This window comes from Sorex fumeus, unplaced genomic scaffold (genome assembly GCF_029834395.1).
Source record: "Sorex fumeus unplaced genomic scaffold, SorFum_2.1 ptg000043l, whole genome shotgun sequence".
Lineage (NCBI taxonomy): Eukaryota > Metazoa > Chordata > Mammalia > Eulipotyphla > Soricidae > Sorex > Sorex fumeus.
The window spans coordinates 16,932,259-16,957,774 of NW_026606100.1; the positions used below are offsets into that span (position 1 = coordinate 16,932,259).

Sequence of the window (25,516 nt, forward strand, 5' to 3'; positions counted from 1 at the left end):
ACTTATTATGCCTCACACTTTTCTTTTCTATCAGAAAGATATTAAAACCATTTCCAGGGGTCAGAGTGATAGCACAGTGGGTGAGGCACTTGCTTTGCATGCGGCCTACTCAGATTCAATCCCAAGCATCCTTTATGGCCTCCCAAACACTCCCAGAAGTAATTATTTTTTCTCTTAAAATTTTATTATTATATATTTTTAATTGAATCATAGTGAGATACACAATTACAGAGTTATGGATTTCAGTCATATCATGCTCCAACATCCATCTCTTCAACAGTGTACACCTCCCACAACCAGTATCTCTAACCCCCCGATCCCCCTTATGATAGGCACTTTTTCCCTCTTCCTCTCCCTCCCACCTCCCCCATCACTCTCCTCTCTCTCCTTCTCTCCTGCCCCCCCCCCCCCCCGCATGTTGTTTTACAGTACAGACACTGAAAGGTTATAATGTATATCTGCTTTCAGCACTCATTCCTGTGAAGAGTAATCACTTTCAACTATTCTCGTCATACTGGTCCTAGCCTAGCTTCCCTCTGTCCCAAGCACATTTGTGTCAGCTTCCAACCATTGATAGATCCTCCTGGCTCCTATTTTCCTTGGCCTTGGATATTAGTCTCAAGCTTTTGTTTTTTATATCTCACAAATGAGTGCAGTCATTCTGTATGTCTCCTTTCCTCTCTGAATCATTTCACTCAGCATGATACTCTCCATGTCCATACATTTATGAACAAATTTTATGAATTCGTTTTTTTCTAACAGCTGTGTAGTATTCCATTGTGATGTACCATAGTTTCTTTATCCGGTCATCTGTTCTTGGGCACTCGGGTTGTTTCCAGATTCTGGCTATTGAGGTTCTAACTATTGTGAATAGTGCTGCAATGAACAGAGAGTTGCAGATGGTGTTTCTGCTGTGTGTTTTTGGGTCTCCAGGGTATATTCCCGAAAGCGGTGTTGCTGGGTCAAATGAGAGCTCAATTTTTAATTTTTTGAGGAATGTCCATGTTGTTTTCCAAAAAGGCTGGACCAGTCGGCATTTCCACCAACAGTGAGAGTCCTTTCCTCCCTGCATCTGTGCCAGCACTGGTTGTTCTTGTTCTTTTGGATGTGTGCCACTCACTGTGGTGTGAGATGATAGATCATTGTTGTTTTGATTTGCATCTCCCTGATGATTAGTGATGTAGAGCATTTTTCCATGTGCCTTTTGGCCATTTAAATTTCTTCTTTGAGGAAGTGAATGTTTTTATCTGGTAAAGTCTACCAATGACTTGTATGTCTTTGATATTAATTCCCCTTATCAGATAGGAATTGGGTGAGTAATTTTTCCCATTCCATAGACTATCTTTATATCTTGGTCACTGTTCTTTTGAGATCTAGAAACTTCTGAGTTTGATTTATTTATCTTTGCTTCCACTTGCTTGGTCAGTGGTGTTTCATCTTTGAAGATGCCTTTAACTTCAGTGTCATGAAGGGTTTTGCCTACATTTTCTTCCATGTACCTTATGGATTCAGGTCAGATGTTGGTGTCTTTAATCCATTTTTATCTGATTTTTGTGCATGGTTTCCGAGTTCATTTTTTAACATGTAGATGTCCAGTTTTCCGAGAATCGCTTGGTGAAGAGGCTTTTCTTGCTCCCCTTCATATTTCTTGCTCCCTTATCAAAGATTAAATAATCATATAATTAAATAAATTAAATATTTGCGGGTGTGTGTCAGGATATTCAACTCTATTCCATCAGTCTGAAGGACTGTCTTTATTCCAATACTGTGCTGTTTTAATTACTACCTCTTTGTAGTACAGTTTGAAGTTGGGGAAGGTGGTGATGCCTTCAGTCTTCTTCTCCCCAAGGATTGCTTTAGCTATTTTGGAGGTTTATTGTTCCATATAAATTTTAGGAGTGTTTTGTGTATTTCTTTGAAAAATGTCATGGGTGTCCTTTAGGGACCACATTGAATCTGTATAATGCTTTGGGGAGTATTGCTATTTTGACAATGTTAATTCTCCCAATTCATGAGGGATGTGTCACCATTTCCTCGTGTCCTTTATTATTTCTTGAAGTAGCATTTTGTAGTTTTCTTTGTACAGGTCCTTTATCTCCTTAGTCAAACTGATTCTGAGGTACTTAATATTCTGAGGCCCAATTATAAATGGGATTGTTTTTTAATATCAGTTTCTTCTCTTTCATTACTTGCACATAGGAAAGCTAAGGACTTTTGGATATTGATTTTGTAACCTGCCACTCTACCATACAAATCTATTATTTCTAGGAGCTTGTTGGTAGAGTCTTTAGGGTTCTCTAAGCATATTACCATGTCATCTGCACATAGTGAGAACTTGAATTTCTAGATGCCCTTAATATCTTTTTCTCCCCTCACTGCTATGACAAGTAGTTTCAGTACTATATTGAATAGAAGTGGTGAGAGTGGGCAACCTTGTCTTGTCCCAGATCTTAGACTTTTAGTTTTTCCCTTTGAAAATAATGCTTGCTGTAGGCTTGTGGTAGATGGCTTTGAGTATATTGATGAAGGTTTCTCTTAAGTACCATTTTGTTGAGAGTCTTTATCATGAAAGGGTACTGGAACATGTCAAATGCTTTCTGTGCATGTATTAATATGACCATATGGTTTTTATTTTTCTGTTGGTATGGTGTATTATAAAGGCCCTCCCGTTGATCATCGATTTGCTCGAGCGGGCCCAGTAACGTCTCCATTGGAGACTTTGTTGTTACTGTGTCTGGCATATCGAATACTCTCGGTAGCTTGCCGGGCTCTCCGAGAGGGGCGGAGGAATCGAACTCTGGTCGGCCATGTTGGCTGCGTGCAAGGCAAATGCCCTACCCGCTGTGCTATATTAATTAACTTGCAAATGTTGAATCATTCTTGCATCTTCAGATGAATCCTACTTGATCACGGTGTATGATCCTTTTGATGAGTTATTGGCATTCTATTTGCTAATATTTTGTTAAGGATCTTTTCATCTGTGTTCATCAGGGATGTCAGCCTGTAATTATCTTGTTTTGTGGAATCTCTGTCAGCTTTTGATATTAGGGTGATATTTGCCTCAGAGAAACTGTTCAGGAGTATTTCTGTTTCTGTTTAAATTCCTGGAAAAGATTGAAGAATTGGCAATAGGCCCTCTTTAAAAGTTTGAAAGAATTCACTAGTGAATCCATCTGGACCTGGGCTTTTGTTTTTGGGAAGACTTTTGATTACTGTTTCAACTTCTTGGCTGGTGGTAGGTCTGTCCAGGTATTCCAAGTCTTCATGGTCGAGCCTTGAAGGAATCCAGGAATTTATCCATTTCTTCTAGGTTCTCTTGTTTCATGGCACACAGACTCTCAAAGGAATCTCTGATGATGTTTTGAATTTCTTTGGTTTCTGTTATGATGTCCCCCTTTTCATTTCTGTTTTTGTTTATTAGGGTTCTCTTTCTCTTTTTATTTCCTTCCTCCTGCCTGATTTGGGCTCCTTTTGTTGATCATTTTCTAAGATCTTAAGCTATGAAAAAAGTTATTTTTGTGGGCCCTTCCTTCCTTCCTGATGAACGCTTGCAGAAATACAAACTTTCCTCTTAACATTACTTTAGTTGTGTCCTACAAGTTTTGGTAGCTCATGTCTTTATTCTCAATTGTTTCCAGGATTTTTTTGACTTCCTTTTTGATTTCCTCACTCATTGGTTGTTCAGTAACGAACTGTTTGATTTTCAAGTGTTTGGTTTGATTCTCTGTTTCTGTGTGTGATTAACTTCTGTTTTCAGTGCATCATGTTCTGAAAAGATAGTTGATACAGTTTCTATCTTGATTTTATTGAGGTATGGTTTGTGGCCAAGCATGTGGTCTATTTTGGAGAATTTTCCATGTGCACTGGAGGAGAATGTATATTCATCTTTTGGAGGATGAAAAACCCTGCATATGTCTACTATCCCTGTCTTCCATTTCCCCCTTCAAATCCAGTATTTTCTTTCTGAGCTTTAGTCTTCTCTTGTGTTGCTAACAATGTCCTCTTTGAAGTCTATTAACAGTTGTTTTAATTATTTTGCTGGCCCCTCATTGGGTGCATATATGTTTAGGAATGTACTTTCTTCCTGTTGTACATATCCCTTGATTATTAAGAAATGCCCTTCACTTTCCATCTCTTCTAACCCTTTTCAGCCTGAAATCTGTGTTGTCAGACACTAGTATGGCCACCCCGGTCTTTTGAAGGAATTGTTTCCTTGAAGAGTTGTTTTCCAGTCTTTATCTTTGAGTCTTTTTGCTCTGACTGTTCAGATGTGTTTCTTGGAGGCAGAAGAATGTTGGATTCAGTTTTTTCATCTATTTTGCTACTCTGCCTCATAATAGATGCGTTCAGACCATTGGCATTGAGAGAGCTCATTGTCATGGTAGTTTGATAGCACAGCGGTAGGGCGTTTGCCTTGCACATAGCCAACATGGCCGACCCAAGTTCGATTCCTCCGCCCCTCTCGGAGAGCCCGGCAAGCTACCGAGAGTATCTTGCCCTCACGGCAGAGCCTGGCAAGCTCCCCGTGACGGATTCGATATGCCAAAGACAGTAACAACAAAGTCTCCAATGGAGACGTTACTGGGCCCGCTCGAGAAAATTGATGAACAACGGGAGGACAGTGACAGTGACAGTGACAGTCCTGTCCTACAGTAGTCCTTCAGTCCTTCTTTTAAAGTTGGTTCTGAGACTGTGAAGTTACTGAGCTGTTGTTTATCCATGGAGTTGTGTATTGTTCCTTCAAACCTGAACGAGTCTAGCTGGATAGTTTTCCTGATGAGGCTTTTATTTCACTGAGGTTTTTTCAGTACTTTCCCACCACTGTCTTTGGGCCTAGAGGGTTTCATTTGATGAGTCTGCTGTAAATCTAAGGAACACTCCTTTGTGTGTAATTTCCTTCTTTGATCTTGTTGCTTGCAGTATTGTGTTTCTATGGTAATTGTAGTTCTAATTAGAATATGTCTTGGAATCTTTATTAAGGTCTCTTTTTGCTGGTATCATCCGGGCCTCTTGGTTCTGGATGCCTGCGTTCCAGCTCTGGGAACCTTTCAGCAATGATGTCTTTAACTGTTAGCATCTCTTTGGGGTGGCTTCCCTGGTCTCTCTGGGGCTCTTGTGATTCTTTGTTGTTCCTCTTAAATTCATCACATTGTTCTCTTGCCTGCTCTTGAGCTACTTAGAGGTCTTTTTCCGTCTTCTGTTGTTGCCTGCATGCTTTCTGCAGCTCATCTTCAAGCTCACTGATCCTTTCTTCAGCTTTAGTTATTCTATTGTTGAGGGCACCCTTTGAGTTTTTAATTTCATCTACTGAATTTTTTTCAAATTAATGACACTTCTGTTTGTAGTTTTCTTATTTTTGCTCTCGTTTTCTCCTTTATTTTATTGGTTTTCCATTCCACTGTTTCTCTTCAGATCCTCCTGCATTTTACTGGATGTCTGTCCCACTGTTTGTTTGGGCTCATTAAACAACCTTACCATTTTGTCTCTGAATTCTGCATTGAATCCTTGTTGAGGCATCAGGGCTCCTATGTCCATCAGCTCCTCGTAGTGGGATCTGTGCTGTTTCTCCATGATACCCATGGTAGTCTGGAGGTAGATCCTTTCATAACACTATCAGAGTCCACCTCTCAATGCCAGGAAGGACTCTGGGGGAGCTCTGTGGGTGGGGGTCTCTTCTTTTCCATTTAAGGAGATCACTTTCCTCTTTGGTGCTCCAGTGTGGTTTGTGTGGGGCCTCTTGTGTGGATTCAGGGCACGTGTTCTTTGGCCCTTTCAGTTTGGGGTTGTGAGTTTTGCGGGTATGTTGATTGGAGTAGGGGGTCAATGGACTGTTGGCCTAATGTGGTTGGGATAGCCAGGGTTGCCTCATGAGAGTTCAGGGTAAGAGCCCAAGATGTGGATCCAGTGTACTACAGAAGGGGAGATTAACTGGGGGTTGCATGAGAGGCCTCCACTTGGGAAGCCAAGCTTCTCACCGCAGGGGGAAGGACCACATATTGAAGCAGATCCTGAAGTCACAGTTGGAGTTCCATTGCAGGGGTCTGAGCTTCAAAGAACACACGAGATCTCCCTTCACCTAGGTTCTTAGCTGGGAACCTGAGGCTCCAGAGGGGCCTCTGCATTTGCTGCTGCCTTGTCCTGTGCTGCTGCTCCCTGCTTCTTCTTACCTGCTGAGTCAGGAGTAACCCCTTAGAATTGCCAGGGGTGGCCCCAAAATAAACCATTTCCAGGGAAATATATATGTAGGATACAGTACAGACTCTTTGCTGTGCTTTACCAAATCCTACAAGGAAAAAATTGTGTGTGTGTGTGTGTGTGTGTGTGTGTGTGTGTGTGTGTACGTGCACGCGCGCGTATGTTTGGAAGGAATGATTTTCAAAATGCATATAGAAAAGCTTGGTGATTTTTAAATCTCCACCAAGTGCAAGGCATTCACATATGACCTTTAGTAGGCTTATTTGTCTGACGTTTCCAGCTACTTTTAGCTCTGGGTTTCCCCACTAAGTACTCTAGTTACAAAGTCAGGTGCTGATCTATGAAATGATGTATTCTTTCTTCCTATGAGAAAAGTCCAGTTATAATTCCTAAGCACAGGGTTTTCTGATGCTGGGAGAAATGAAGTATCATCTATTCTTTTGAGTATTCCCATTCTTTCTCTTTTGGGGCCACATTTGCTGGTGCTCAGGGCTTCTCTCATGTGATTCTCTGGGGTTGTATCCTGTGGTGCCCAGGAGACTATGTGGTATCTTGGTTAGTCCCTTGGCCTCCTGCATGCAAAGCACTTCCTCTGGCCCACTGAGCTTTCTCTCCAGCTATTTCTATTGTTTTTCTTTGAATTCATCTTAGGTAAACAGAAAGGAAATGAATGGTTTGCTGGTTGTATTTGCTGTTTTGTTTTGACGATACTGTGTTTGTGTTAATAGTGATTTTGAAATAGATAGCCGCCACTGCTGTCAATGAGATTTTAAATACCAGTTCCATTTGACAGCTTTTCTTGAAAACTTTGAAAGTCTCTTGACTTCATGCTAATCGAACAGGCACCTTGCATCTTATTTCATTCTATATCTGTGGTCCTCAACCACTGGTCCACGGACTGGACTGTGCTGCTCTGTAGGTGTTGATCCCTTGAACACAGAGTAATCAGTATGCAGGAGCAGTGTCAGTCACAGTTGTGAGAGGGCTGAAGAATGCTGCTCTCTAGTACTCTCAATTATTTTCTGTGATACTAAAGTCAAATCTGAGTTACGATTTATCCTTGTTGCATTGTTTACATTTAAAAAATTATTTATGGTAGAGTAAAAGATTTGCTCGAGCGGGCCCAGTAACGTCTCCATTGGAGACTTTGTTGTTACTGTGTTTGGCATATCAAATTTTATCCACGTCTATATATAGAGGGGAATTATGGGTGAGTAGATCAGTTAATTCTAAGAAAATAACAAGAACTGTCTTTTTTGCAGCAATGAATACTTTTTCTGTTTCCTTTTTGTTTTTATACCTGACAGTGCTCAGGTCTTACTTCTGGCTTTATTCAGGGATCACTCCTAGTGATGCCAAGGGTGTGTGTGTGGGGGGGCATATGTGACGCAGAGATTGGAATTGGGGTCAGCTGCATGCAACACAGGCGCCTTAACCTCTGTACCATCTCTCAGCCCCCAGTGTGTCTTTTCCTTTGTAGTATGTATTTGAATTAGAAGCATGCTCCATGTGCCTGTTCATTCTGATCTCTTCCTTTCCTGCCCCTTGTAGATGGCTGGGTCAGGCACTCCTAATACAGCTGTATCAAGAGCCTATGAATGGGAGGAGCTTCACTTTGGTGGCAGTGGGGCGGGCAGTGCTCAAAAAGGAGTGCGTCTCTTTACAATAGCCAGAAACTGGAAGAAACCTGAGTTCCCAAGAACAGATGACTGGTTAAAGAAACTTTGGTACATCTACACAATGGAGTACTATGTAGCTCTTAGAAAAGATGAAGTCATGAAATTTACATACAAGTGGTACAATATGGAAAGTATCATGCTAAGCGAAATGAGTCAGAAAGAGAGGGATAGACATAGAAAAATTGCATTCATCTGGGGGATATAAAGCAACAAAATATGAGATCAATACCTAAGAATAGCTGAGATCAACACCAGGAGGATTACTCCATAGCTTAGAGGCCAGCCGGATATTCTAGGGGAAAGGGCAGTTCAGATAGAGAAGGGAACACCAAATGAAAGGTGTTTGTAGGATCCTCCCAGGAGGGGAAATGCATGTTGAAAGTAGACTATGGACTGAACATGATTGCCACTCAATGCCTCTTTTGCAGACCACAACACCCAAAAGGAGAGAGAGAACAAAGGGGAATGCCCTGCCACAGAGGCAGGGTGGGGGGGGGGGGTGGGGGGAAATGGGCACTGGTGGAGGGATGGGTATTTGATCATTGTATGACCGAAACTCAAGCACAAAGATTTGTAAATCTACAACTGTACCTCATGGTGCTTCACTAATAAAAAAAAAAAAGGAGTGCGTTATTCTAGAAGCCTGAAACTCTGTTGTGAATAAAATATCCAGGCATACTTTCTTTGATCATAGAGAGAGAGCTTAATTGATCTCAATAATTATGTTAGAGGAGGCTTAGATTCTTGCCCTCAGGAACTCGAGATTGAAACTAGAAAACCTGAGACAAAATGGCCCAATTCAGTGGAAACTTTATTGGAGAAAAAGAAGGAATGAGTAATGAAGCTAGGGCATAGGATTTTCTTAAAAGACATGAGATTTTTCTTAAATAGAATGCCTCAGGAAAGGTGAAAAACCTCCTTTTACATCTTCCCTCTTTCCACATCCATATTCAGCCTAATTTGTTACTAACTGTGATTAACTTTTGCATCAAAAGACATTTTGATTGGATTTTTGGGTGGTGGGGGAGAGGGTTTTGAAGGGGGCCACACCCAGCAGTGCTCAGGGTTTACTCCTGGCTCTGCACATACTGCTGGCATTGTTCAGGGGACCATCCATGGTGCTGGTGTGGGAGCTGGCACAGAAGCTCAGGTTCTTGTCTTCAAGCAGTAATGATTGAAAAGCAAGGGACCAGAGAGAAAGTGGCTGATTCAGTAAAAGACTTTATTTAGGTAAAGGGAAAGGAATGCAGAGAAGTTCCCAGATTATAGAAGGGGTCCCATAAAGATAGGCCTGCAGCAGATGAATCTTGTCAGTGATTTATTGTTTATGTTCAAGATCATGAACGATCGGTTTGAGGCCCTTCATGTTCCCGGAGCGAACAGATGCCATTGGGCTACACTAGCACGCGACAGGGACAAATGGAGACGTTACTGGCGCCCGCTCGAGCAAATCGACGACTAACGGGAAGTTAAGTGATTAAGTGATTAAGTTCATTTGTTTAGTTCATTTATACAAATTTAAAAATACCTTCTTATTTCAAAGGACACTTTGAAGGTAGAAGTTTCTGAGCCCGTACTGTTCTAAGAAATACAGTGCAGTGGCTGCACTAGTCTGTGATGATAAAGTCCTATATAATTGTTGTGTCTACTTCCCCTTCGGGCTGGAGCGATAGCACAATGGGTAGGAGGTTTGCCTTGCACGCAGTGATCCGGGTTGGATTCTTCCGTCCCGCTCAGAGACTGGCAAGCTACTGCGAGTATCCTGCCCGCACGGCAGAGCCTGGCAAGCTCCCTGTGGTGTATTCATATGCCAAAAACAGTAACAAGAAGTCTCACAATGGAGACGTTACTGGTCCCCGCTTGAGCAAATCGATGAACAGTGAACAACGGGAGGACAGTACTACAGTGCTACAGTGCTACTTCCTCTATACATTATTTGCTTCAAATACTGTGAATAACTTTTATTTTTTGTGGGGGGATCTTCTTGGTGGGGGCACACTTGGTGGGTGTCAGGATTTCCTCTTGGCTCTGCACACAGAGATTGCTGACTGAGGGAGCCATATGTAGTGCCAGGGATCCAACCCAGGTCTGCTGCGTGCAAGGCAGGTGCTTGCTGGCTGTACAGACTCTCGATCTCCATGTTTTCTTTATAAGAACTTATCAAGATGGGCCTGGGGGAGAGTACAGAGGTTAGGGTGCATGCAGCTGATCCCGGTCTGATTTCCAGCACCATGTATGATCCCCTGACCTTTTAGCACTGCCAAGTATGCCTCTCCCTCCCCTTCCCCCCCCCCCCCCCCCCGCCAACCCAAACCAAAAACCAACTTGTCCAGGAGAGTGGGAACAATGCTGAGCTTTTTGTTGTGTGACTTAGAGCGTGAATGGAGGGCGCATCTTTTCTGAGCCTCTAAGGATTGTCATGCTCTCAAGTGTGAACCACATTCTAGTATTCCTCTTTCATTCAGACTTCCCAGCAGTGCTGGGGGTCTCCAGGGCCTCTCCCTGTGATACCTAGTCTGGTGGTGCTAGCCTGATATAGTTGAGTGCTTGCAGGTTCAGTTTGGCAGTGCCAGGGCGTGATGGTGTCATGCTCAGGGGGCCGTGTGGTGCTTCCCTCAGCCAAATTCCCATCTGAGATGTTTGCATTTGATCCTTTGTAATTTCAAAGTTGTGAAAAATTTTGTACATGAAGTTTTGCCTCAGCATAATCTCTCATGGGACATTGTAATTATTTTTGTAAATTGATGCTTTTTTGTGTGTAAAATTGGTCTTTGCTGACTTCCTCTGGCTGCATATTCAGCCTCACACAGCAGCAGGGACCACATACCCACAGGAAGCACTGATGTCTGATTTTCAGTCTCATCTCCTTCAGTACCTTATTTCTTTCTCTGCTACATTGTCCACGCTTGGACAGTGTCTCCTTCAGTGACCCACTACGGTAAAGTGTCACTTGCTTTCATTACTAGGTGACAAGGAGCCAGCACAACTTTGTCCATGCATGACCTGACTGCAGGTGTACAGTGAATGATCACCAACAGATTATGAAAAAAACTAATATGATTTGGTCACTGACAAGAAGAGCCTCTGTTACATGTATCATGACTTGAGTCGTAAAAGAACTGGCTATAGAATTTGTATTTGAGATGGTCTATTTCCACTCAACATCAAGGGTAATAAGATGTAGATTTATGTTGTTGTGGTGGGGTTTGGTAGTGATTAAATTGTGTTGATTAAAAACAGTGTGTATGGGACCCATGTTAAAGGGAGGACTATATATATGGCATCTTTTTTTTGCTGGGAGACTGTAACCATTGGTGGTTGGGCTCTTTCTAGCTTGGTACCATTGGTGGTTGGGCTCTTTCTAGCTTGGTACCATTGGTGGTTGGGTTCTTTCTAGCTTGGTACTCCGGGGTTGTTTCTGGAGCTGCTTTGGGAGAACTGCATAGTGCTAGGAATGGAATCTGCAGCTCCTGCATGCACAACATGTGCTCCAGTGCATTGAGCTGCCTTCCTGGACCTATCTGGAGGGTGAATTTGATTTGCCCTTTCCTGGCAGTTGCATCTTTAATAGCTCTGGCCATTGAATTCCAGTGTCACTGTGATTACCAAAGTACATTACATTCCATATTTTCCTTTTGGCTCTAGAGGTGGGATTACTTCTGTAGGTTGAACCCATCTCTTGATCACTGTGTTCATAGTTGAGGAGCAGCCATTCTGCTTCCATGCACTTACTGACAGAGTTGGGGAGGTTGACTTTAGCAGTCTCTGTAATTACGGAGTGTCCTGTTGCTTTCCTATGTCAGTGATGCAGAGTAACCTCTCCGTGTGAAGTCATGTGACTTTAACTGGACTTTGCCACATACCTCTCTGCCAGTTATTGTCTTTGAGCCCTTTTACAAAATGTCCTCCTTTTTAAAGAGTTCATATATTTGATATACAAGGTTATTGTAAGGAGTACATGGGAATGAATATTAGGCAGAAATGGGTGGGCTGGTTTTGGGGCTGACGAATTAGTGATTCTAGAAACACTTCTTGAATTTACTTCTTGAATCTTAAAAACATCTTGAGTTTAAAATGAAATATAACAGAGACCTCCTGATACTCAAGCCAAATAAACATCTCCAGCTTGTAGACACCCCCTCATGTGAAAAGTTCATTAGTTTCGCCCCTCTGCTTTTCAGTGTTTTATGATGTGAAGTAACTTTAAACAGCTCCCTCCGTGAGGATAGACCTTATTTCTCTGTTGGTACATACAAGTCAAATAGAACCCAAGTGAGTTGGTGTTTTGAAGAAGGAGGGCTACAGCTGCCTCACAGCTGGCAGTCATTTTGAATGATTAATTTTCAATAGTTTAAAGTATAAATGCCAAGTTAGAGTGTTCAGTGATATTTATTTTGGTCCAAGAATAAGTATTTAAAGTAAAGTCAGCATAAATCCACTTGTCTTGGTTGATCTGAGATGTTGATTACTTACCTGTGGATTTTTAACTTTATGTCTGGATTGAAGAATTTGGTGAAATAAGCACATTAGTAGAATGTTGTTGGTCTGGCAAAGGTTTCCATCATCTGTAAGATATTATCTTATAATTGCTGTAAACCTGCAAAATGTGTAGCATAGTGAACTTGGATAGACATATTTTCTTTCTGCACAGTGTGCTAATCTGGAATTCCTTGGAGATGGAAAAATCTATTATAACTTGAACATTAAATATGAATGGAAATTTTTTATCATGGATGAAAATACATGCAGATTTTGATTAGATTTTGCTTGCCTATATTATTCTAATTTTGGCAGGTTAGTTTTGAAAAATGAAATTTTTAAGATGCTCCAAGTGTAAAATGTGATGGATGTTTTTCAGTGAGAGAGCTTTCTTTCATGAAGACAATGCCAAATTCCAGCCTATGTAAATATTACCTCCTTTTTCTGACTCTTTATTTTTCTCCTTTCATTCCTAAAATCAGAACAGGAAGTACAATTCCATGTTTACTTGGTAACTAGTATGAAAAACATTCTTATTTGCCTTTAATTAGGGGATACTACTTGTTCATTAAAGGCAAGTATGAGAGACCAGAATGATAGTACAGTGGGTAGAGCATTTGCCTTGCACACAGCGGACCTGCTTTAGATTCGTGGCATCCCATATTATTCCCCCTGAGCACCACAGAGATAATTCCTGAGTGGGGAACTTAGAGTTACCCACTCAGGAATTATCGGCACTGCCAGTGTTGGCCTCAGAACCAAAAAGAAGAAAAAACCCTAATATTAGTGAGAAAGTTGTTGACATATGCATTTAATGCTTTTTTTTAGTTTTCCATTATGAAAATAAAATTGGTGGACTATAAAATGTATATTCCTAATGTAAATGGCTTAAAAAGTCATTCATACATTGTAAAATTGGTATTAGGGCGAATAATTGTGCTGCTACAATTGCATTAACATCTTAAAAATCTTAACTGCAATTCACTTTAAAATTTTTCTTTTCCTAAAGACAGAAGATGGTAATTTTGTTCTCAGAGGTTTTGTGGCTTTGCATACCTCGGCATTCCATAGTTGAGCTGACATCCTGGTATTTATGGTTTTAGTTCCACGGGGGAGCCCTAGACATTCTAAGCTTGTCTCCCAAAGTTAAGTTCGACTTTCTTACCACCGTAGGCATCACCATCTTATTGGGGGACGGTGGGGGTGGGGGGGGGAGAGAAGGTTTGAGTTCATCACTGAGTTGGATTATTTCTTGAAAGTGAAATGAGTATCTGTACAACATCCTGATTTAAGAATTAAGGTCTATCATGAATTTCTTTCTGGGAGGTGATTTCTTTTCAAGGTTTGTAGGAATTTACTGGATATTGGAAATTGTGTAATGTAAATTGTCTTGAGAAGACAACAGTTGTTGTTTTTATTGTGAGTTGAAACCTTGGAACTGATTACACAGTCTCTCTACTTCCGTGAGTTTAAAACACACCCCTTTCTTTGTTACGTTTCCCTGTTAACCTGTGTGGATTTTGTGAAGCTGTGTGAGATTGCTCGCAGCTCCTGAGACTTATTGGTGGAAAGTGTTAAGAATTAATTCTGGTGAATGATGACCATTTCCAGTGTGCTGAGCCCAGAGACCCATGGCAACTATGTCTCCTCAACATCCCATGCCTTCAGTGATTTCCACATCACTTATCCATCCCCAGATTCTTGTCCAGCTCCAAGATTTGGCTTCTTTGGAAATAAACAAAGCCCTTCTGCCAGAAATTTCCAGGTTCTGGGACATTTTTCTAAAACGGTATGGAACTCACTTGAAAACTTTTTGGATCTTCTTTTGTGGCCTCTGGGAGAGACTCCAACCATTACCTTGGATCTTCAGCAGCTGCGTCACTCACCTACAGGATGTAGAAATATGAATTGAAACAAGATTTTTAGAAAACAGTTACAATGTACTCTAATGTTTGTATTAAAAAGATTCATAATCAGAAGGTCTTGGACTTTGGTTTTATGAAGATGGAAGCAGAAACTATAATAAGATTGAAAAAATAAACAACCCTATATGAAACTCATTTTAGGAATACATATTTTTGAGATGTAAGATAGCAGTTTTTTCCTCAGAAGGTTTGTGGCTTTGTGACTTTAGCCACAGTTTTCTGCCTCACCTTTTCAGGACCCCATCAGCCCCTCTTTGATGACCTTGTAGAATACTTTTTAAATAACTTGCTGATGACAGAGCTGATGTGTGCTCAGTGCTTTCCTTTCTGCCTCTGCAGCCCTTCATGCAAGAGCACTTCATCCTTAATCCGTCCTCTGCCAGCTGACTGCCTTCAGGATCCTTTCTTCCCGCCAAAAATCCCCCCGTAAAGCAGCTACACTCCTGAAGCCCCTCTACCAGCGTCTCCCCAGCCCCACAGTCTTTGAGCAAATCATCCTTCCTGCCTCATGATGATGGAGGCCTCCATGCGTTGCTCTCCCATAACTGACTGCAGCTGACCCATTAATTGCATGTTCTGTCTCTGTGGTGTGTTTCGACTCGGGGTCATTCTAGACTGGGAAAGCTTCTAAGGGGAATTTTGACTTTCTGAAAATAAGCAAATCGTTCCTGCTTCTACTTCTCTGCTGGGCACCTCAGAGTTTGTTTGTAGCCAATGATAGCCAGATGGTTTTGGTTCTGTCGTGTCTTTGAGTCTATATTGAGCCCGTTCACCTGCAGAGTGGTCTTAGGGTGGAGAAGGCGTGAGATGTAGTCCCTGCTCTGGTCAGGAGAGGTGAATCTTGAAGCACCTCACTGTAAGTCTTCCACACAGCCCAGAGGGCTGTCTGCCCTATTTCCTTGTAGGTCTTTCTACCTGTATTTCTCGGCCTGAAATTTTCTCTATTTTTTCTCTTCCTGTGGGTCACAGCATAAATAAGCATTTCCCTTGAGTTGAGTTTCCATGACTGCGTATGACTGGATTAGTCCCTCTGGATATCTCCATACTGCCCTGCCCCTTTATAAAAACTTAGAAGATGGCGCTTACTGTTGGGTTAACTTGTTTTCTCTGTTATTAGACAATGAGTTCCTGGAGCAGAGGAAGACTTTTGGCTACTGTATCCCTAGTATTTAGGACAAGACCTGACCAATAGCAGTTCATTTGTAATAAATATTACATGAGTTAATATTATAGCACACTCTCTAGGTACAACTGTATGTGCTTGGGGGTTTCCATGCATTTTTGATTTAAAAAAATATGTTCAGTATGATAGTAGAGAGGAAGGTTGATAATTGACTCTGGAGTCACCTGCTTTCTTTTTTTTTTTTTTAGGTCATGTTTCGGAGAAGTTTATTCAGTGACCCTCTTCTTATATTTTCTGACATATTTAAGAAAAATGATACTCTCATAGAAATAAACAGCCACCACCCAAACAGAAATGGGCCAGAGGGAGGGCCCCATGGGCTTTGTATGTGCTTTGTTCATGCTTTAAAAAATTAATTAATTTTAATTTATTGAATTGTGGGCTGGAGCGATAGCGGTAGGGTGTTTGCCTTGCGCTCAGCCAGCGTGGCTGAGCCAGGCTCGATTCCTCCGCCCCTCTCAGAGAGCCTGGCAAGCTACCGAGAGTATTCGATATGCCAAACACAATAACAAGAAGTTTCACAATGGAGACATTACTAGGCCCACTCGAGCAAATCAATGAACAAGGGGAAGACAGTGACAGTGACAGTGAATCGCCATGAGATAGAGCATTACAAAATTGCTCATGATTGTATTTCAGTCATATAGTGTTCCAAGAACCATCCCTTTACCAGTGTAATTTCCCAGCACTCAGGGGAATCACCTGCTTTTTTTTAAAAAAATATTTATTTATTATATGAATCACAGTGAGATAGTTATAGACTTACAAACTTTCATGATTGCATTTCAGTCAAACAGTGTTTAAGTACCCATTCCTCCACCAGTGCCCATTCCCCACCACCAATGTTACCAGTATTCCTCCCTCCCACTCCCACCCCTTTCCAACCTCTGTGGCAGGCACATTCCCTTTCTCCTTTTGGCTATTATGATTTGCAATACAGGTATCAAGCAGCCATCATGTTTGGTCCATAGTCTACTTTTAGCACGCGTATACTATTTTGAGATATCCCTCCAACTATCATTTACTTGGTGCTCCTTTCTCCATCCCAGCTACCTTTTCCTCCAGCGCATGCAATTGGCTTCCAAGCCTGAGGCAATCATTCTGACCCTTATTTCTATTGTCCTTAGGTATTAGTCTCCTATTATGTTACTTTATATTCCACAAATGAGTGCAGTCTTTCTATGTCTGTCCCTCTATTTCTGACTCATTTCACTTAGCATGATGCTCTCAATGTTGATCCACTTATATGCAAATTTCATCATTTCATTTTGTCTAACATCTGCATAGTATTCCATTGTGTAGCTATACCAAAGTTTCTTTACCCAGTCATCTGCTCTTGATTTTTTCTAGATTCAGGCTATTGTAAATAGTGCTGCCATAAACATACAACTTCAGATGTCATTTCTACTGTGCTTTTTAGCATCTCCGGGATATATTCCCAGAAGTGGTATTGTTGGGTCAAATGGGAGCTCAATTTCTAGTTTTTTGAGAAATGTTCATATTGTTTTCCAAAAAGGCTGGACCAGTTGGCATTCCCACCAGCAGTGAAGGAGAATCCCTTTCTCCCCATGTCCACTCCAACACCAGTTGTTTTTGTTCTTTTGGATGTGTGCCAGTCTCTGGTGTGAGATTATATCTCACTTGTTTTGATCTGCATCTCTCCGATGATTAGTAATGAAGAGCATTTTTTCATGTGCCTTTTGGTCATTCGGATTTTGTCTTTGAGAAAATTTCTGTTCATTTCCTTGCTCCATTTTCTGATGGGATTGGATGTTTTCTTCTTGTAGAGTTCAACCAGTGCCTTGCATATCCTTGATATTAACCCCTTATCTGAGGGGTATTGGGTGAATACCCTTTCCCTTTCTATAGTCTGTCTTTGTATTCTGGTCACTATTTCTTTTGAGGCTCAGAAACTTCTTAGTTTAAGATAGTCCCATTTGTTTATCTTAGTTTCCACGTGTTTGGTCAGTGGTGTTTTGTCCTTGTTTTGTCCATGGTCAATACTATTCTGATGTTGAAGTCTTTAATCCATTTTGATCTGACTTTTGTGCCTGCTGTTATATAGATTTCTGAGCACTTTTTTTTTTTTGCATGTAATCCTTGTCTTATCCCTGATCTTATAGGAAAGGGCCTTAGTTTTTCTCTATTGAGGATAATGCTTGCTGTAGGCTTCCTTGCATCCCCGGGATGAATCCCACTTAGTCTTGTTGTATGATCTTTTTTGATGAATTGTTGGATACTATTTGCTAATATTTTGTGGATGATCTTTGTATCCATGTTCATCAGGGATATTGGCCTGAAATTTTCTTTTTTGGTTGTGTCTCTGTTTGCTTTTAGTATTAGGGTGATATGTGCTTCATAGAAACTGTTTGGGAGAGTTTCTGTTTCTTCAGGTTCCTGGAAAAGCTTGAAAAGGACTGGCAGTAGGTCCTCTTTAGAGTCATCTGCTTTTAACTAGAGATAATAATGAGCAAATACAGAGATGTCTCTGAAGCCTCCCAGCAGAGCTCTGAGCTCTGTGTTGGGTCTGGAACCTCAGTCCCAGCAACCTCTGGGTGGGTGTTGGTTGGGTGGCCACCGATGGAAGTTTAATGGAGTTGCTTTTTTCTCTAGTAGAGAAAACCTGCCATACCCGACAAAGACCATTGACTAGTAATTTGTTTGTAGTTTATATAACTTTGGTTTCAGGATTTGGGGTAGCAGGTATCGGATGATGACCTATTCTCCCATTACAGGCAGTGTTGATGTGGGGAGTTGAAAATGTCTCTGCCCCTCACCATGTCACTGACAACAGAGATGCAGGACTGGTGTGAGCTACAGAGTATGTGCAGTGGGCATTTGACTTCACGGCTCTTAGGTTCTTGTCTTTGGCTTATTCTTTTCTGTGGAGCAGCTATTGGTAGATGGTAAAATAGGGTTTCTAGGAAATTAATTGAGCTTATATTTGCGATTTCAAAAAAGTGTTTATGTTTAATATGTAATTTATAAATACGTATCTATACCATTATAATTTATTGAATTAAGTGACCAAGTTAATTCACAAGAAAGGCATATGGGTTATTTCCTTATTGCTCCCCCATCGACAGTGTTACAGTAAGATTTTATTTTTCTTTCTTGTCTCAATAGGAATATTAACCAATTTAGGGGAAATTCTGAATTGTGTAATAGTCACATTGAAGAGACTTTTGCAGATAGTACCTGGAAGTAATAGGGTAAATGTGACCAAAAGGAAGTACCCCGCCTTAATTTAGTGACTAATGAGAGTATCCTTGGGTCACTTGGTTTAGGACCTACGTGATTTTGCATATATATATATATATATATATATATATATATATATATGGGAGTACTTGATTGACCTCTGTTTCTATGGGAACCCTAGACCCTATGTATTGATATTGTGCCAATATCTAGACCACTGTCAGACTTTTTTGTTGTTGTTGTTACTCTTTATCCTTGACTTGACATGGACATGAGGAATTATGTCTGTCGTGGTTGTGTGCCCTTGCTTGTGGCACCTAAGAAACTCTTGATAAAAATTTTGATAAACATTTACCCCTGAAACATCTTTTTTATGTATGTATATGCACATTTTCAATAGCCGTACAAAGCGGGGAGACGCTCCAATAGGTGGCGCTAGAGGATCCGGGCACTTTGATGGGTGGCATGGTGTGGCAATTTGCGCTTGTCTGTTTTCCCTTCTGATTCAAAAACCAAATCTTGATTGAGGTCTTTTGACGTCCAAAACCATTACTGGTCCTTTCATGCCTCATTTCAATACCACACCATGACTGGGATGCCTACCAAGGCTCCAGAGGCCCCTCCAGTTCCACACCGCCCCTGCTCCCCCCATCTAATTTCTATGGATCAACTCTCCAGTTCTGTTGCCTTTGACAACGTTTGAAGGGGAGCAAAAACACACCTGTGAAATACACATGATGATGTAAATCCCTGTTACCTCAGTGAGAAAAGCTTGGATGGATGTTCTTCAGAGGATGGTGCTTCCCAGGCACTCTGGGATTTAATCTCTGTTCTGTTACTTCACTGCTGTGAGCAATGAAGAAGCTCGAAGGGAGTTGTGAAGATGTTTATCCAAACATTGCCAGTGCTTTCCGTGTTAGCACAGAGAGCTTGCTTTTCTTTGAAGATACAGTCTTAAGTAAAGACAGAAAATAAGAGAATTTCCTATTGTCAGTAGCAAAATAAACCCAGAGAGGTGGGGAGGAGTTCTGGGTAGGGTCAGTGGAAGGGAACTGCAACTTGGACCAGATGGCAGCTGGGGCACAGTGAGGGTTAATGCTTACATATTTTATGCAGATGCAAAGGAAACAAAACCATTTCATGACAAAACCAACTAAACACAGGGATGGCCTCAGATGGCAAGTGAAGAAATGGGGCTCAAGTTCTGTAGAGACAGGTGACTGAAACTGCATCAGGGCCTTGAAAGACAGTGTTCTGTTATTTAAATGTTTCTAACACACTCAGAATTGGGGGGGGGTGGGTCGGCTGGTTACTTTCCTGTTGGGAGGGTCACTCCAAGTAGTGCTGAGGGGACCATGTAGTGCCACTGTCCAACCAGGGTCAGTTCCATTCAAGACATAGTTTGGTTTTGGTTATTTTGGGCCACACCCAGCCTTGCCCAGGGCTTACTCCTGACTCTGCTCAAGAATCCCTTCTGGAGGGTTTCTGGGGGGCATATGCAAGGAAAAGGTATTACTCACTGTATTCTCTCTCTACTCTGTCCTCCCTCCCCCTCCCCCTCCCCTATGTCTAACTGAAATAGGCACTTACAGAAGAATTTCCTTAAAGGAAATCCACATGGCAATCCCCATTATAGCATGATAACATTGCTCCAGTGAGCAAATGTCTCAAGGTCTTAGTATAAAAGATCTGGAGAGGGCGGTGGACAGCCCAGAGCTATTTCATCCTGATTCAAGGGGCTTCTGTGCCTCAGTGTTCGCCAAGTGCTGCCAGGTGGTGATGTGGCTCTTCAGGTGCTAAGTCTGCCAAGTTTTCCCAAAGAACCAGAAATCTGAGTTTCTGTGTGCAGTTACCAGATTGAAAATCTTGGCTCGTGGTTTGTAAAACCTTACGGTGGGGTGACAAAATACATCAGTGGGTTGCCAGCTGAGACAGCTGCTGGAAGCCCTGTTCAGCTGTGCTGAGGGCATGAAGGGAGGGATGATGCTTGGTCAAATGCTAACCACTAACCGTGTGCTGGCCTGCGCCCCTCCCCTCCCCCAGGCAGAGCCAGTTCCAAGGGGGAAAGCTGCTCATTCATCTGTCAGTACCGTATACTAATCACTGTGTTAATGTGTTTTAACTTCTTCTCCATTGACTTTCACTAACTCTAAATTCATATTAATAAAGTAAATATTACCCTACTCAAAGGGATTAACAAATGGCTGTAGCTCTAATCGGATTGTTAATTGAGTTGTTTGCTCTTAATGAATTTTGTATTTCTGTGACAAAAGACAAAAATCAATAGTCATTCCTGTGTTAAAAATAGAGAAAAACAAAGGATAAACATTTTTGGTGACTCATTTCTTCATCTACTTCCTTTGCTGGGCAGTGCTCAAATCTCTCACTCTTGCACCTTGGCACTTTTGGGTTTCAAATCTCCTGGCCAGAGTTCACTGCTTGCAAGTGGGAAAGAACTATGTTGCAAAAGGCCGTTTGAACAGGAGAAGGAAGATGGGAATGCAGCCTTAGGACAAGAGGTCGTGTTTAGAGGCTTTTCCTCAGTTTTAATGAAATACAAATGCGCCTGAAGCACATTTCCCAGAAAAAAAAAAAGCTTCATTTAGTATGGCCTAACCCACATAGTTCTGTATTACAAAGATCATGTTTGATGTGTTGCAATCTGTTGGCGATTGTTTTGGGGAATTTTCAGCACAAGAATCTCTGATGGTTCTGGTGTTAAATTGGGCTAATTAGATGTTCATGGACATTTTGGTCTCGTCTCTACGTTCATATTCTGTAACTTCAAGGGGAGGAACTGGAAGTGACTCTCCATTATAGAATATATCGGATTAAAGTTTTAAAATGGTACGTCTTTTTATCCACAAGTGGGGTTTTTTGCATTGTTTTAAAATGAGATCATTTTGTTATATCAACATGAAACTAAAGATTTGAAAATAATTATTTTTTCCAGAAAAGTCTTATCTGCAAATGTAAGTTCTTAATTGAATCAATATTTTTCTCTCTTATTTTTTTATAGATCATGGAGGAAACAAATACACAGATTGCTTGGCCATCAAAGTTGAAGATTGGAGCCAAGTCTAAGAAAGGTAAGTTGTCAGAGATTGTGAAATTTTTGTGCTTTTGATCCTGGACACTGTGAAATTATTGTGTTTATCAGGGGGAAAATTAACATTCATTCATCTTAAGTGTATCTTAATGTTTGTCACATAGCAGTATTTAGGGAAATGGTCATAATAAAAATTAATTGTACAGTTAATATCATTCATTAATCTATCAGACTCGGAGAGCCCGGCAAGCTACCGAGAGTATTCGATATGCCAGACACAGTAACAACAAAGTCTCCAATGGAGACGTTACTGGGCCCGCTCGAGCAAATCGACGATCAACGGGAGGGCCTTTACCTTTTACCTTTTAATCTATCAGACAACAGAAAAAGTTTTTATTTTAGGCATTTAAATGTAATTGAAATGTTACTATAAAAGCATCCACAATAATATTTGATTTTTAGGAATGCCTTTTAATAGCTAATTTCTTTCTCCCACACTTATCAACCTTTGATTTTTTTTTTCTGCTTTTTTGCTATGCACAGGGATGACTCCTGGCTCTGCCCTTAGGAATTATACCTAGTGGTGACCGAGGGACTGTATGGAATGCTGGGAATTGAACCCAGGTCTGCCGCATGAGAGGCAGATGTCCTACCCACTGTACTGTAGCTCCGGCCCCTGGTTTCCTTTCTTGACTGCTTTTTCTTCCTCCTCTGTCAGACAGCAGAGCACTTTAGATCTTCGTTTTCAGTTCGAGCATTTTCCCTGTATTGTCTTCTTTTGCTGTAACTGTGGCAGCGTTGTGGATAGAGGGATGAAAAGGGAAGTAGAAGCACCAGAGGCCCCTTTGTTCCCCCCCCATGCTCACGGAGCATTTTCAGATGACCCGGCCACCTGTGTTTTTCTTGACAGTTCTTATTTCAAAAGTCTAACCATATTCTGAAAGAGAACGGTCCTGTATGTTTCATTGAAAGATGTTTGTAGCCATTAGGAAATAATTCAAGACCAACAAACAATCTGAAAAATGACGATTGTGTAAGCCGAGCTCTGTTCCTTGTGTCTAGTTTTTTTTGTTTTGTTTTGTTTCTGGTGTTTAACTTTGGGTTTGCTGTCCTTCTTCCTGTGACTTTTGCTGATACTAAATACTGCAGGATTTCTCAGTTTTCTTCTTGGAGTCCAGAATACTGCCTTTAAATTCTCTTATTTACTCATCACATGGAATGCAAATTATTTCAGAGTTAGAAATGTGAGTTTGGTGAGCCAGATTTCAATGAATTGGGGTTTCTATGGAAACTCTAGCTTTGCTGTTTTTTAATTTATGACCATGGTGGCATGGACGTGAGAAGCCTATGTGCTGAGCAGTCATGAATGGACACAGTGAGGCGAAGCCGTAGTGCAGCAGGGAAGGCTGGTCTGGCCTGTGGCCGACCTGAGGCGGTTCCTCAGCACCTGCACTGACCCCTGAGCCCAGGTATGGTCCCAGACAACAACAACAACAAAAACCAAACAAACAAAAAGACTCAGCGAATTTCCAAGAGTAACTCCGCAACTCTGTTTAAATCTTTCTTTCTTTCTTATACCTGATTTCCAAGGGCTATCATACATTTTCTCAATAAATCTTTAGTGTGTTGAAATGTTTTTCTGGGGAAGAAATTGCCTTTAGAGAGTTATCTAATTGATTATAGTCCTTTAAAATTCCCTGGCCCACTATTTGAGTTAAGTGGGAATTTGAATATAATCTGGTTATACTTTTTCTTTGGTCACAGTAATTTTCATTATGACGAGTGAAATGATGGGGCTGGAGATAGTACAGTGGGCAGGGTACTTGCTTTCCATGTGGCTGAGCCAGTTTCAATTCCTGGCATGCTATATATCTGGTCTCCTGAGCCTTGCCAGAAGTGATCCCTGTGCACAGAGCCTGGAGTAAGCCCTGAGTGCAGCGGAGTGTGGCTCAAAAAACAAAACCAAAAATAAAAACAGCAAAATTAAAAAAGCGACATGTTTCTTCACTGAGCTAATTAAAATGTAATTTGATCATCCCTAAAGAAATCCCCAAGTAAACATGAACATTAAAGCAATTCTGATAATCTTGTGTGTTGTGTTTCTCTTGCGTTACCTGTACTACGATTCTTTCCTCATAAGAAACCGAAACTTGATACAGAATTTAAAGTATGACTATGTATTGGGAGATTTTATCTGATACAGAAAGATAATATGAAACTAGATTGTTGGGAGTCGGGGATGGATGGAGAGACAGTACAAGCAGGGCACTTGTCTTGCATGCAGCCAGTTTGGGTTTGATCCCAGGCACACCTAATGATCCCCTTTTTTTTTCAGGAGCAATCCTTGAGAAAAGGAGTAAGCCCTCAGCACAGCTGATTGTGCCCCCACCCCCAAGAAAAAGGAAAACAGGAAATGAGATTGTTTTTTACTAGTTTCCAGTCAGTCGATACACTTAAACCACTTAGAATGCCATTTCTCTGTCACTCCACATTTCAGTCTGTTTGCTTTGAAAATAAAAATGTCCAAGGTATAAAGAAAAAAATTAGACTACATAGATAGTACAGGAGTTAAGGCACTTGCCTTGCTTGAGACCAGCCCTGATTCTTATCTGCAGCATTGAATAGGGGGTCCTCTGAGCACCATGATTGGCTCCAAAGCCCCAAATTAAAAAAAAAAAGAAAAAGAAAAATTTAATTTTCACCTTAAAGGTGTAAATTGTGGCTGCAGAGAGAACAGCAGGTAGGAAACTTGCCTTGCACGTGGCTGACTTGTGTTCAATGACTGGCACCCGATACAGTTCCCTGAGCCACACTAAGAGTGATCCCTGAGCACTGCCAGGTATAGTGTGTCCCCCTCCGCCCTGTAAGGGTCTATTTCATCAGGACTTTTGAGGGCTCTTAGCATAGTTTTCACATGGTTGAAGTTAACTTTTAGAATGGTGCCTAAGACTTGATCCCTTCGGGTCAGGTCTGCACACATTATTTTGTATTATTTATGAGGTGCTACCAAAGTACACAATAAATACAATGAGCAGAATGTGCAGAAGAGAAAGATTGAGAATAAGGAAGAGAGGAAAAGCATGAAAAGTTTTCCTCAGAGGAATTTACTGCTTAGAAATGACTTGAGATTCTTTATTACTTAAAACACAACTGCTGAATCAGTTCTTGGCCATCATCATGATATGTATGTTTTTATATTATTAACCTAGTGTGGGCTGTAGCTATAGCACAGCGGGTAGGGAGTTTGCCTTGCATGCGGCCAGCCCTGCCAACTGGGGTTTGGTTCCTCTCCCCCACTCGGAGAGCCCGGCAAGCTACCGAGAGTCTCGCCCACACGGCAAAGCCTGGCAAGCTCCCCGTGATGTATTCAGCATGTCAAAAATAGCAACAAGTCTCCTGATGGAGACGTTACTGGTACACGCTCGAGCAAATCAATGAGCAATGGAAGGACAGTGCTACAGTGCAGTGCTAACATAGTATAATGCAGACATGAAGTTTATTTGAGTATTGCTCCTATTTAGTAAAACTGAAATGAAAACGGTAGGGGAAATTTTAGAAAAGAATCATTTTGCTTATTCATGTGGCTATTTTCCCCACCTCTGAATGTCAAAGAGGAAAGAATTGACCTTTCTTGTAAGCCTTCTCCACCCCAAAGTCTCATTTGTCAAGAGACCAAATCTAGTGACTCATGTCACATTGTGGATGATTAAGTTCTAAATCCCTCAGTGATATGAAGATTTGGAATATACAATTAATCCATAAGACTATATGAGACAATACAGCCATGAATCTGCATTCCTTTCCA

The 25,516-nt window shown here is 41.3% G+C and overlaps 1 protein-coding gene across 1 annotated transcript in view; it reads left to right on the forward strand.

Annotated features, from left to right (window-relative positions):
• Positions 1-25,516, forward strand: part of BICC1 (BicC family RNA binding protein 1) — a 379,808-nt gene that overhangs the window by 192,766 nt on the left and 161,526 nt on the right. The window contains exon 3 of the mRNA XM_056120915.1: positions 21,682-21,751. Coding sequence (XP_055976890.1) covers positions 21,682-21,751 — 70 coding nt within the window. The remainder of the gene's footprint in view (positions 1-21,681; positions 21,752-25,516) is intronic.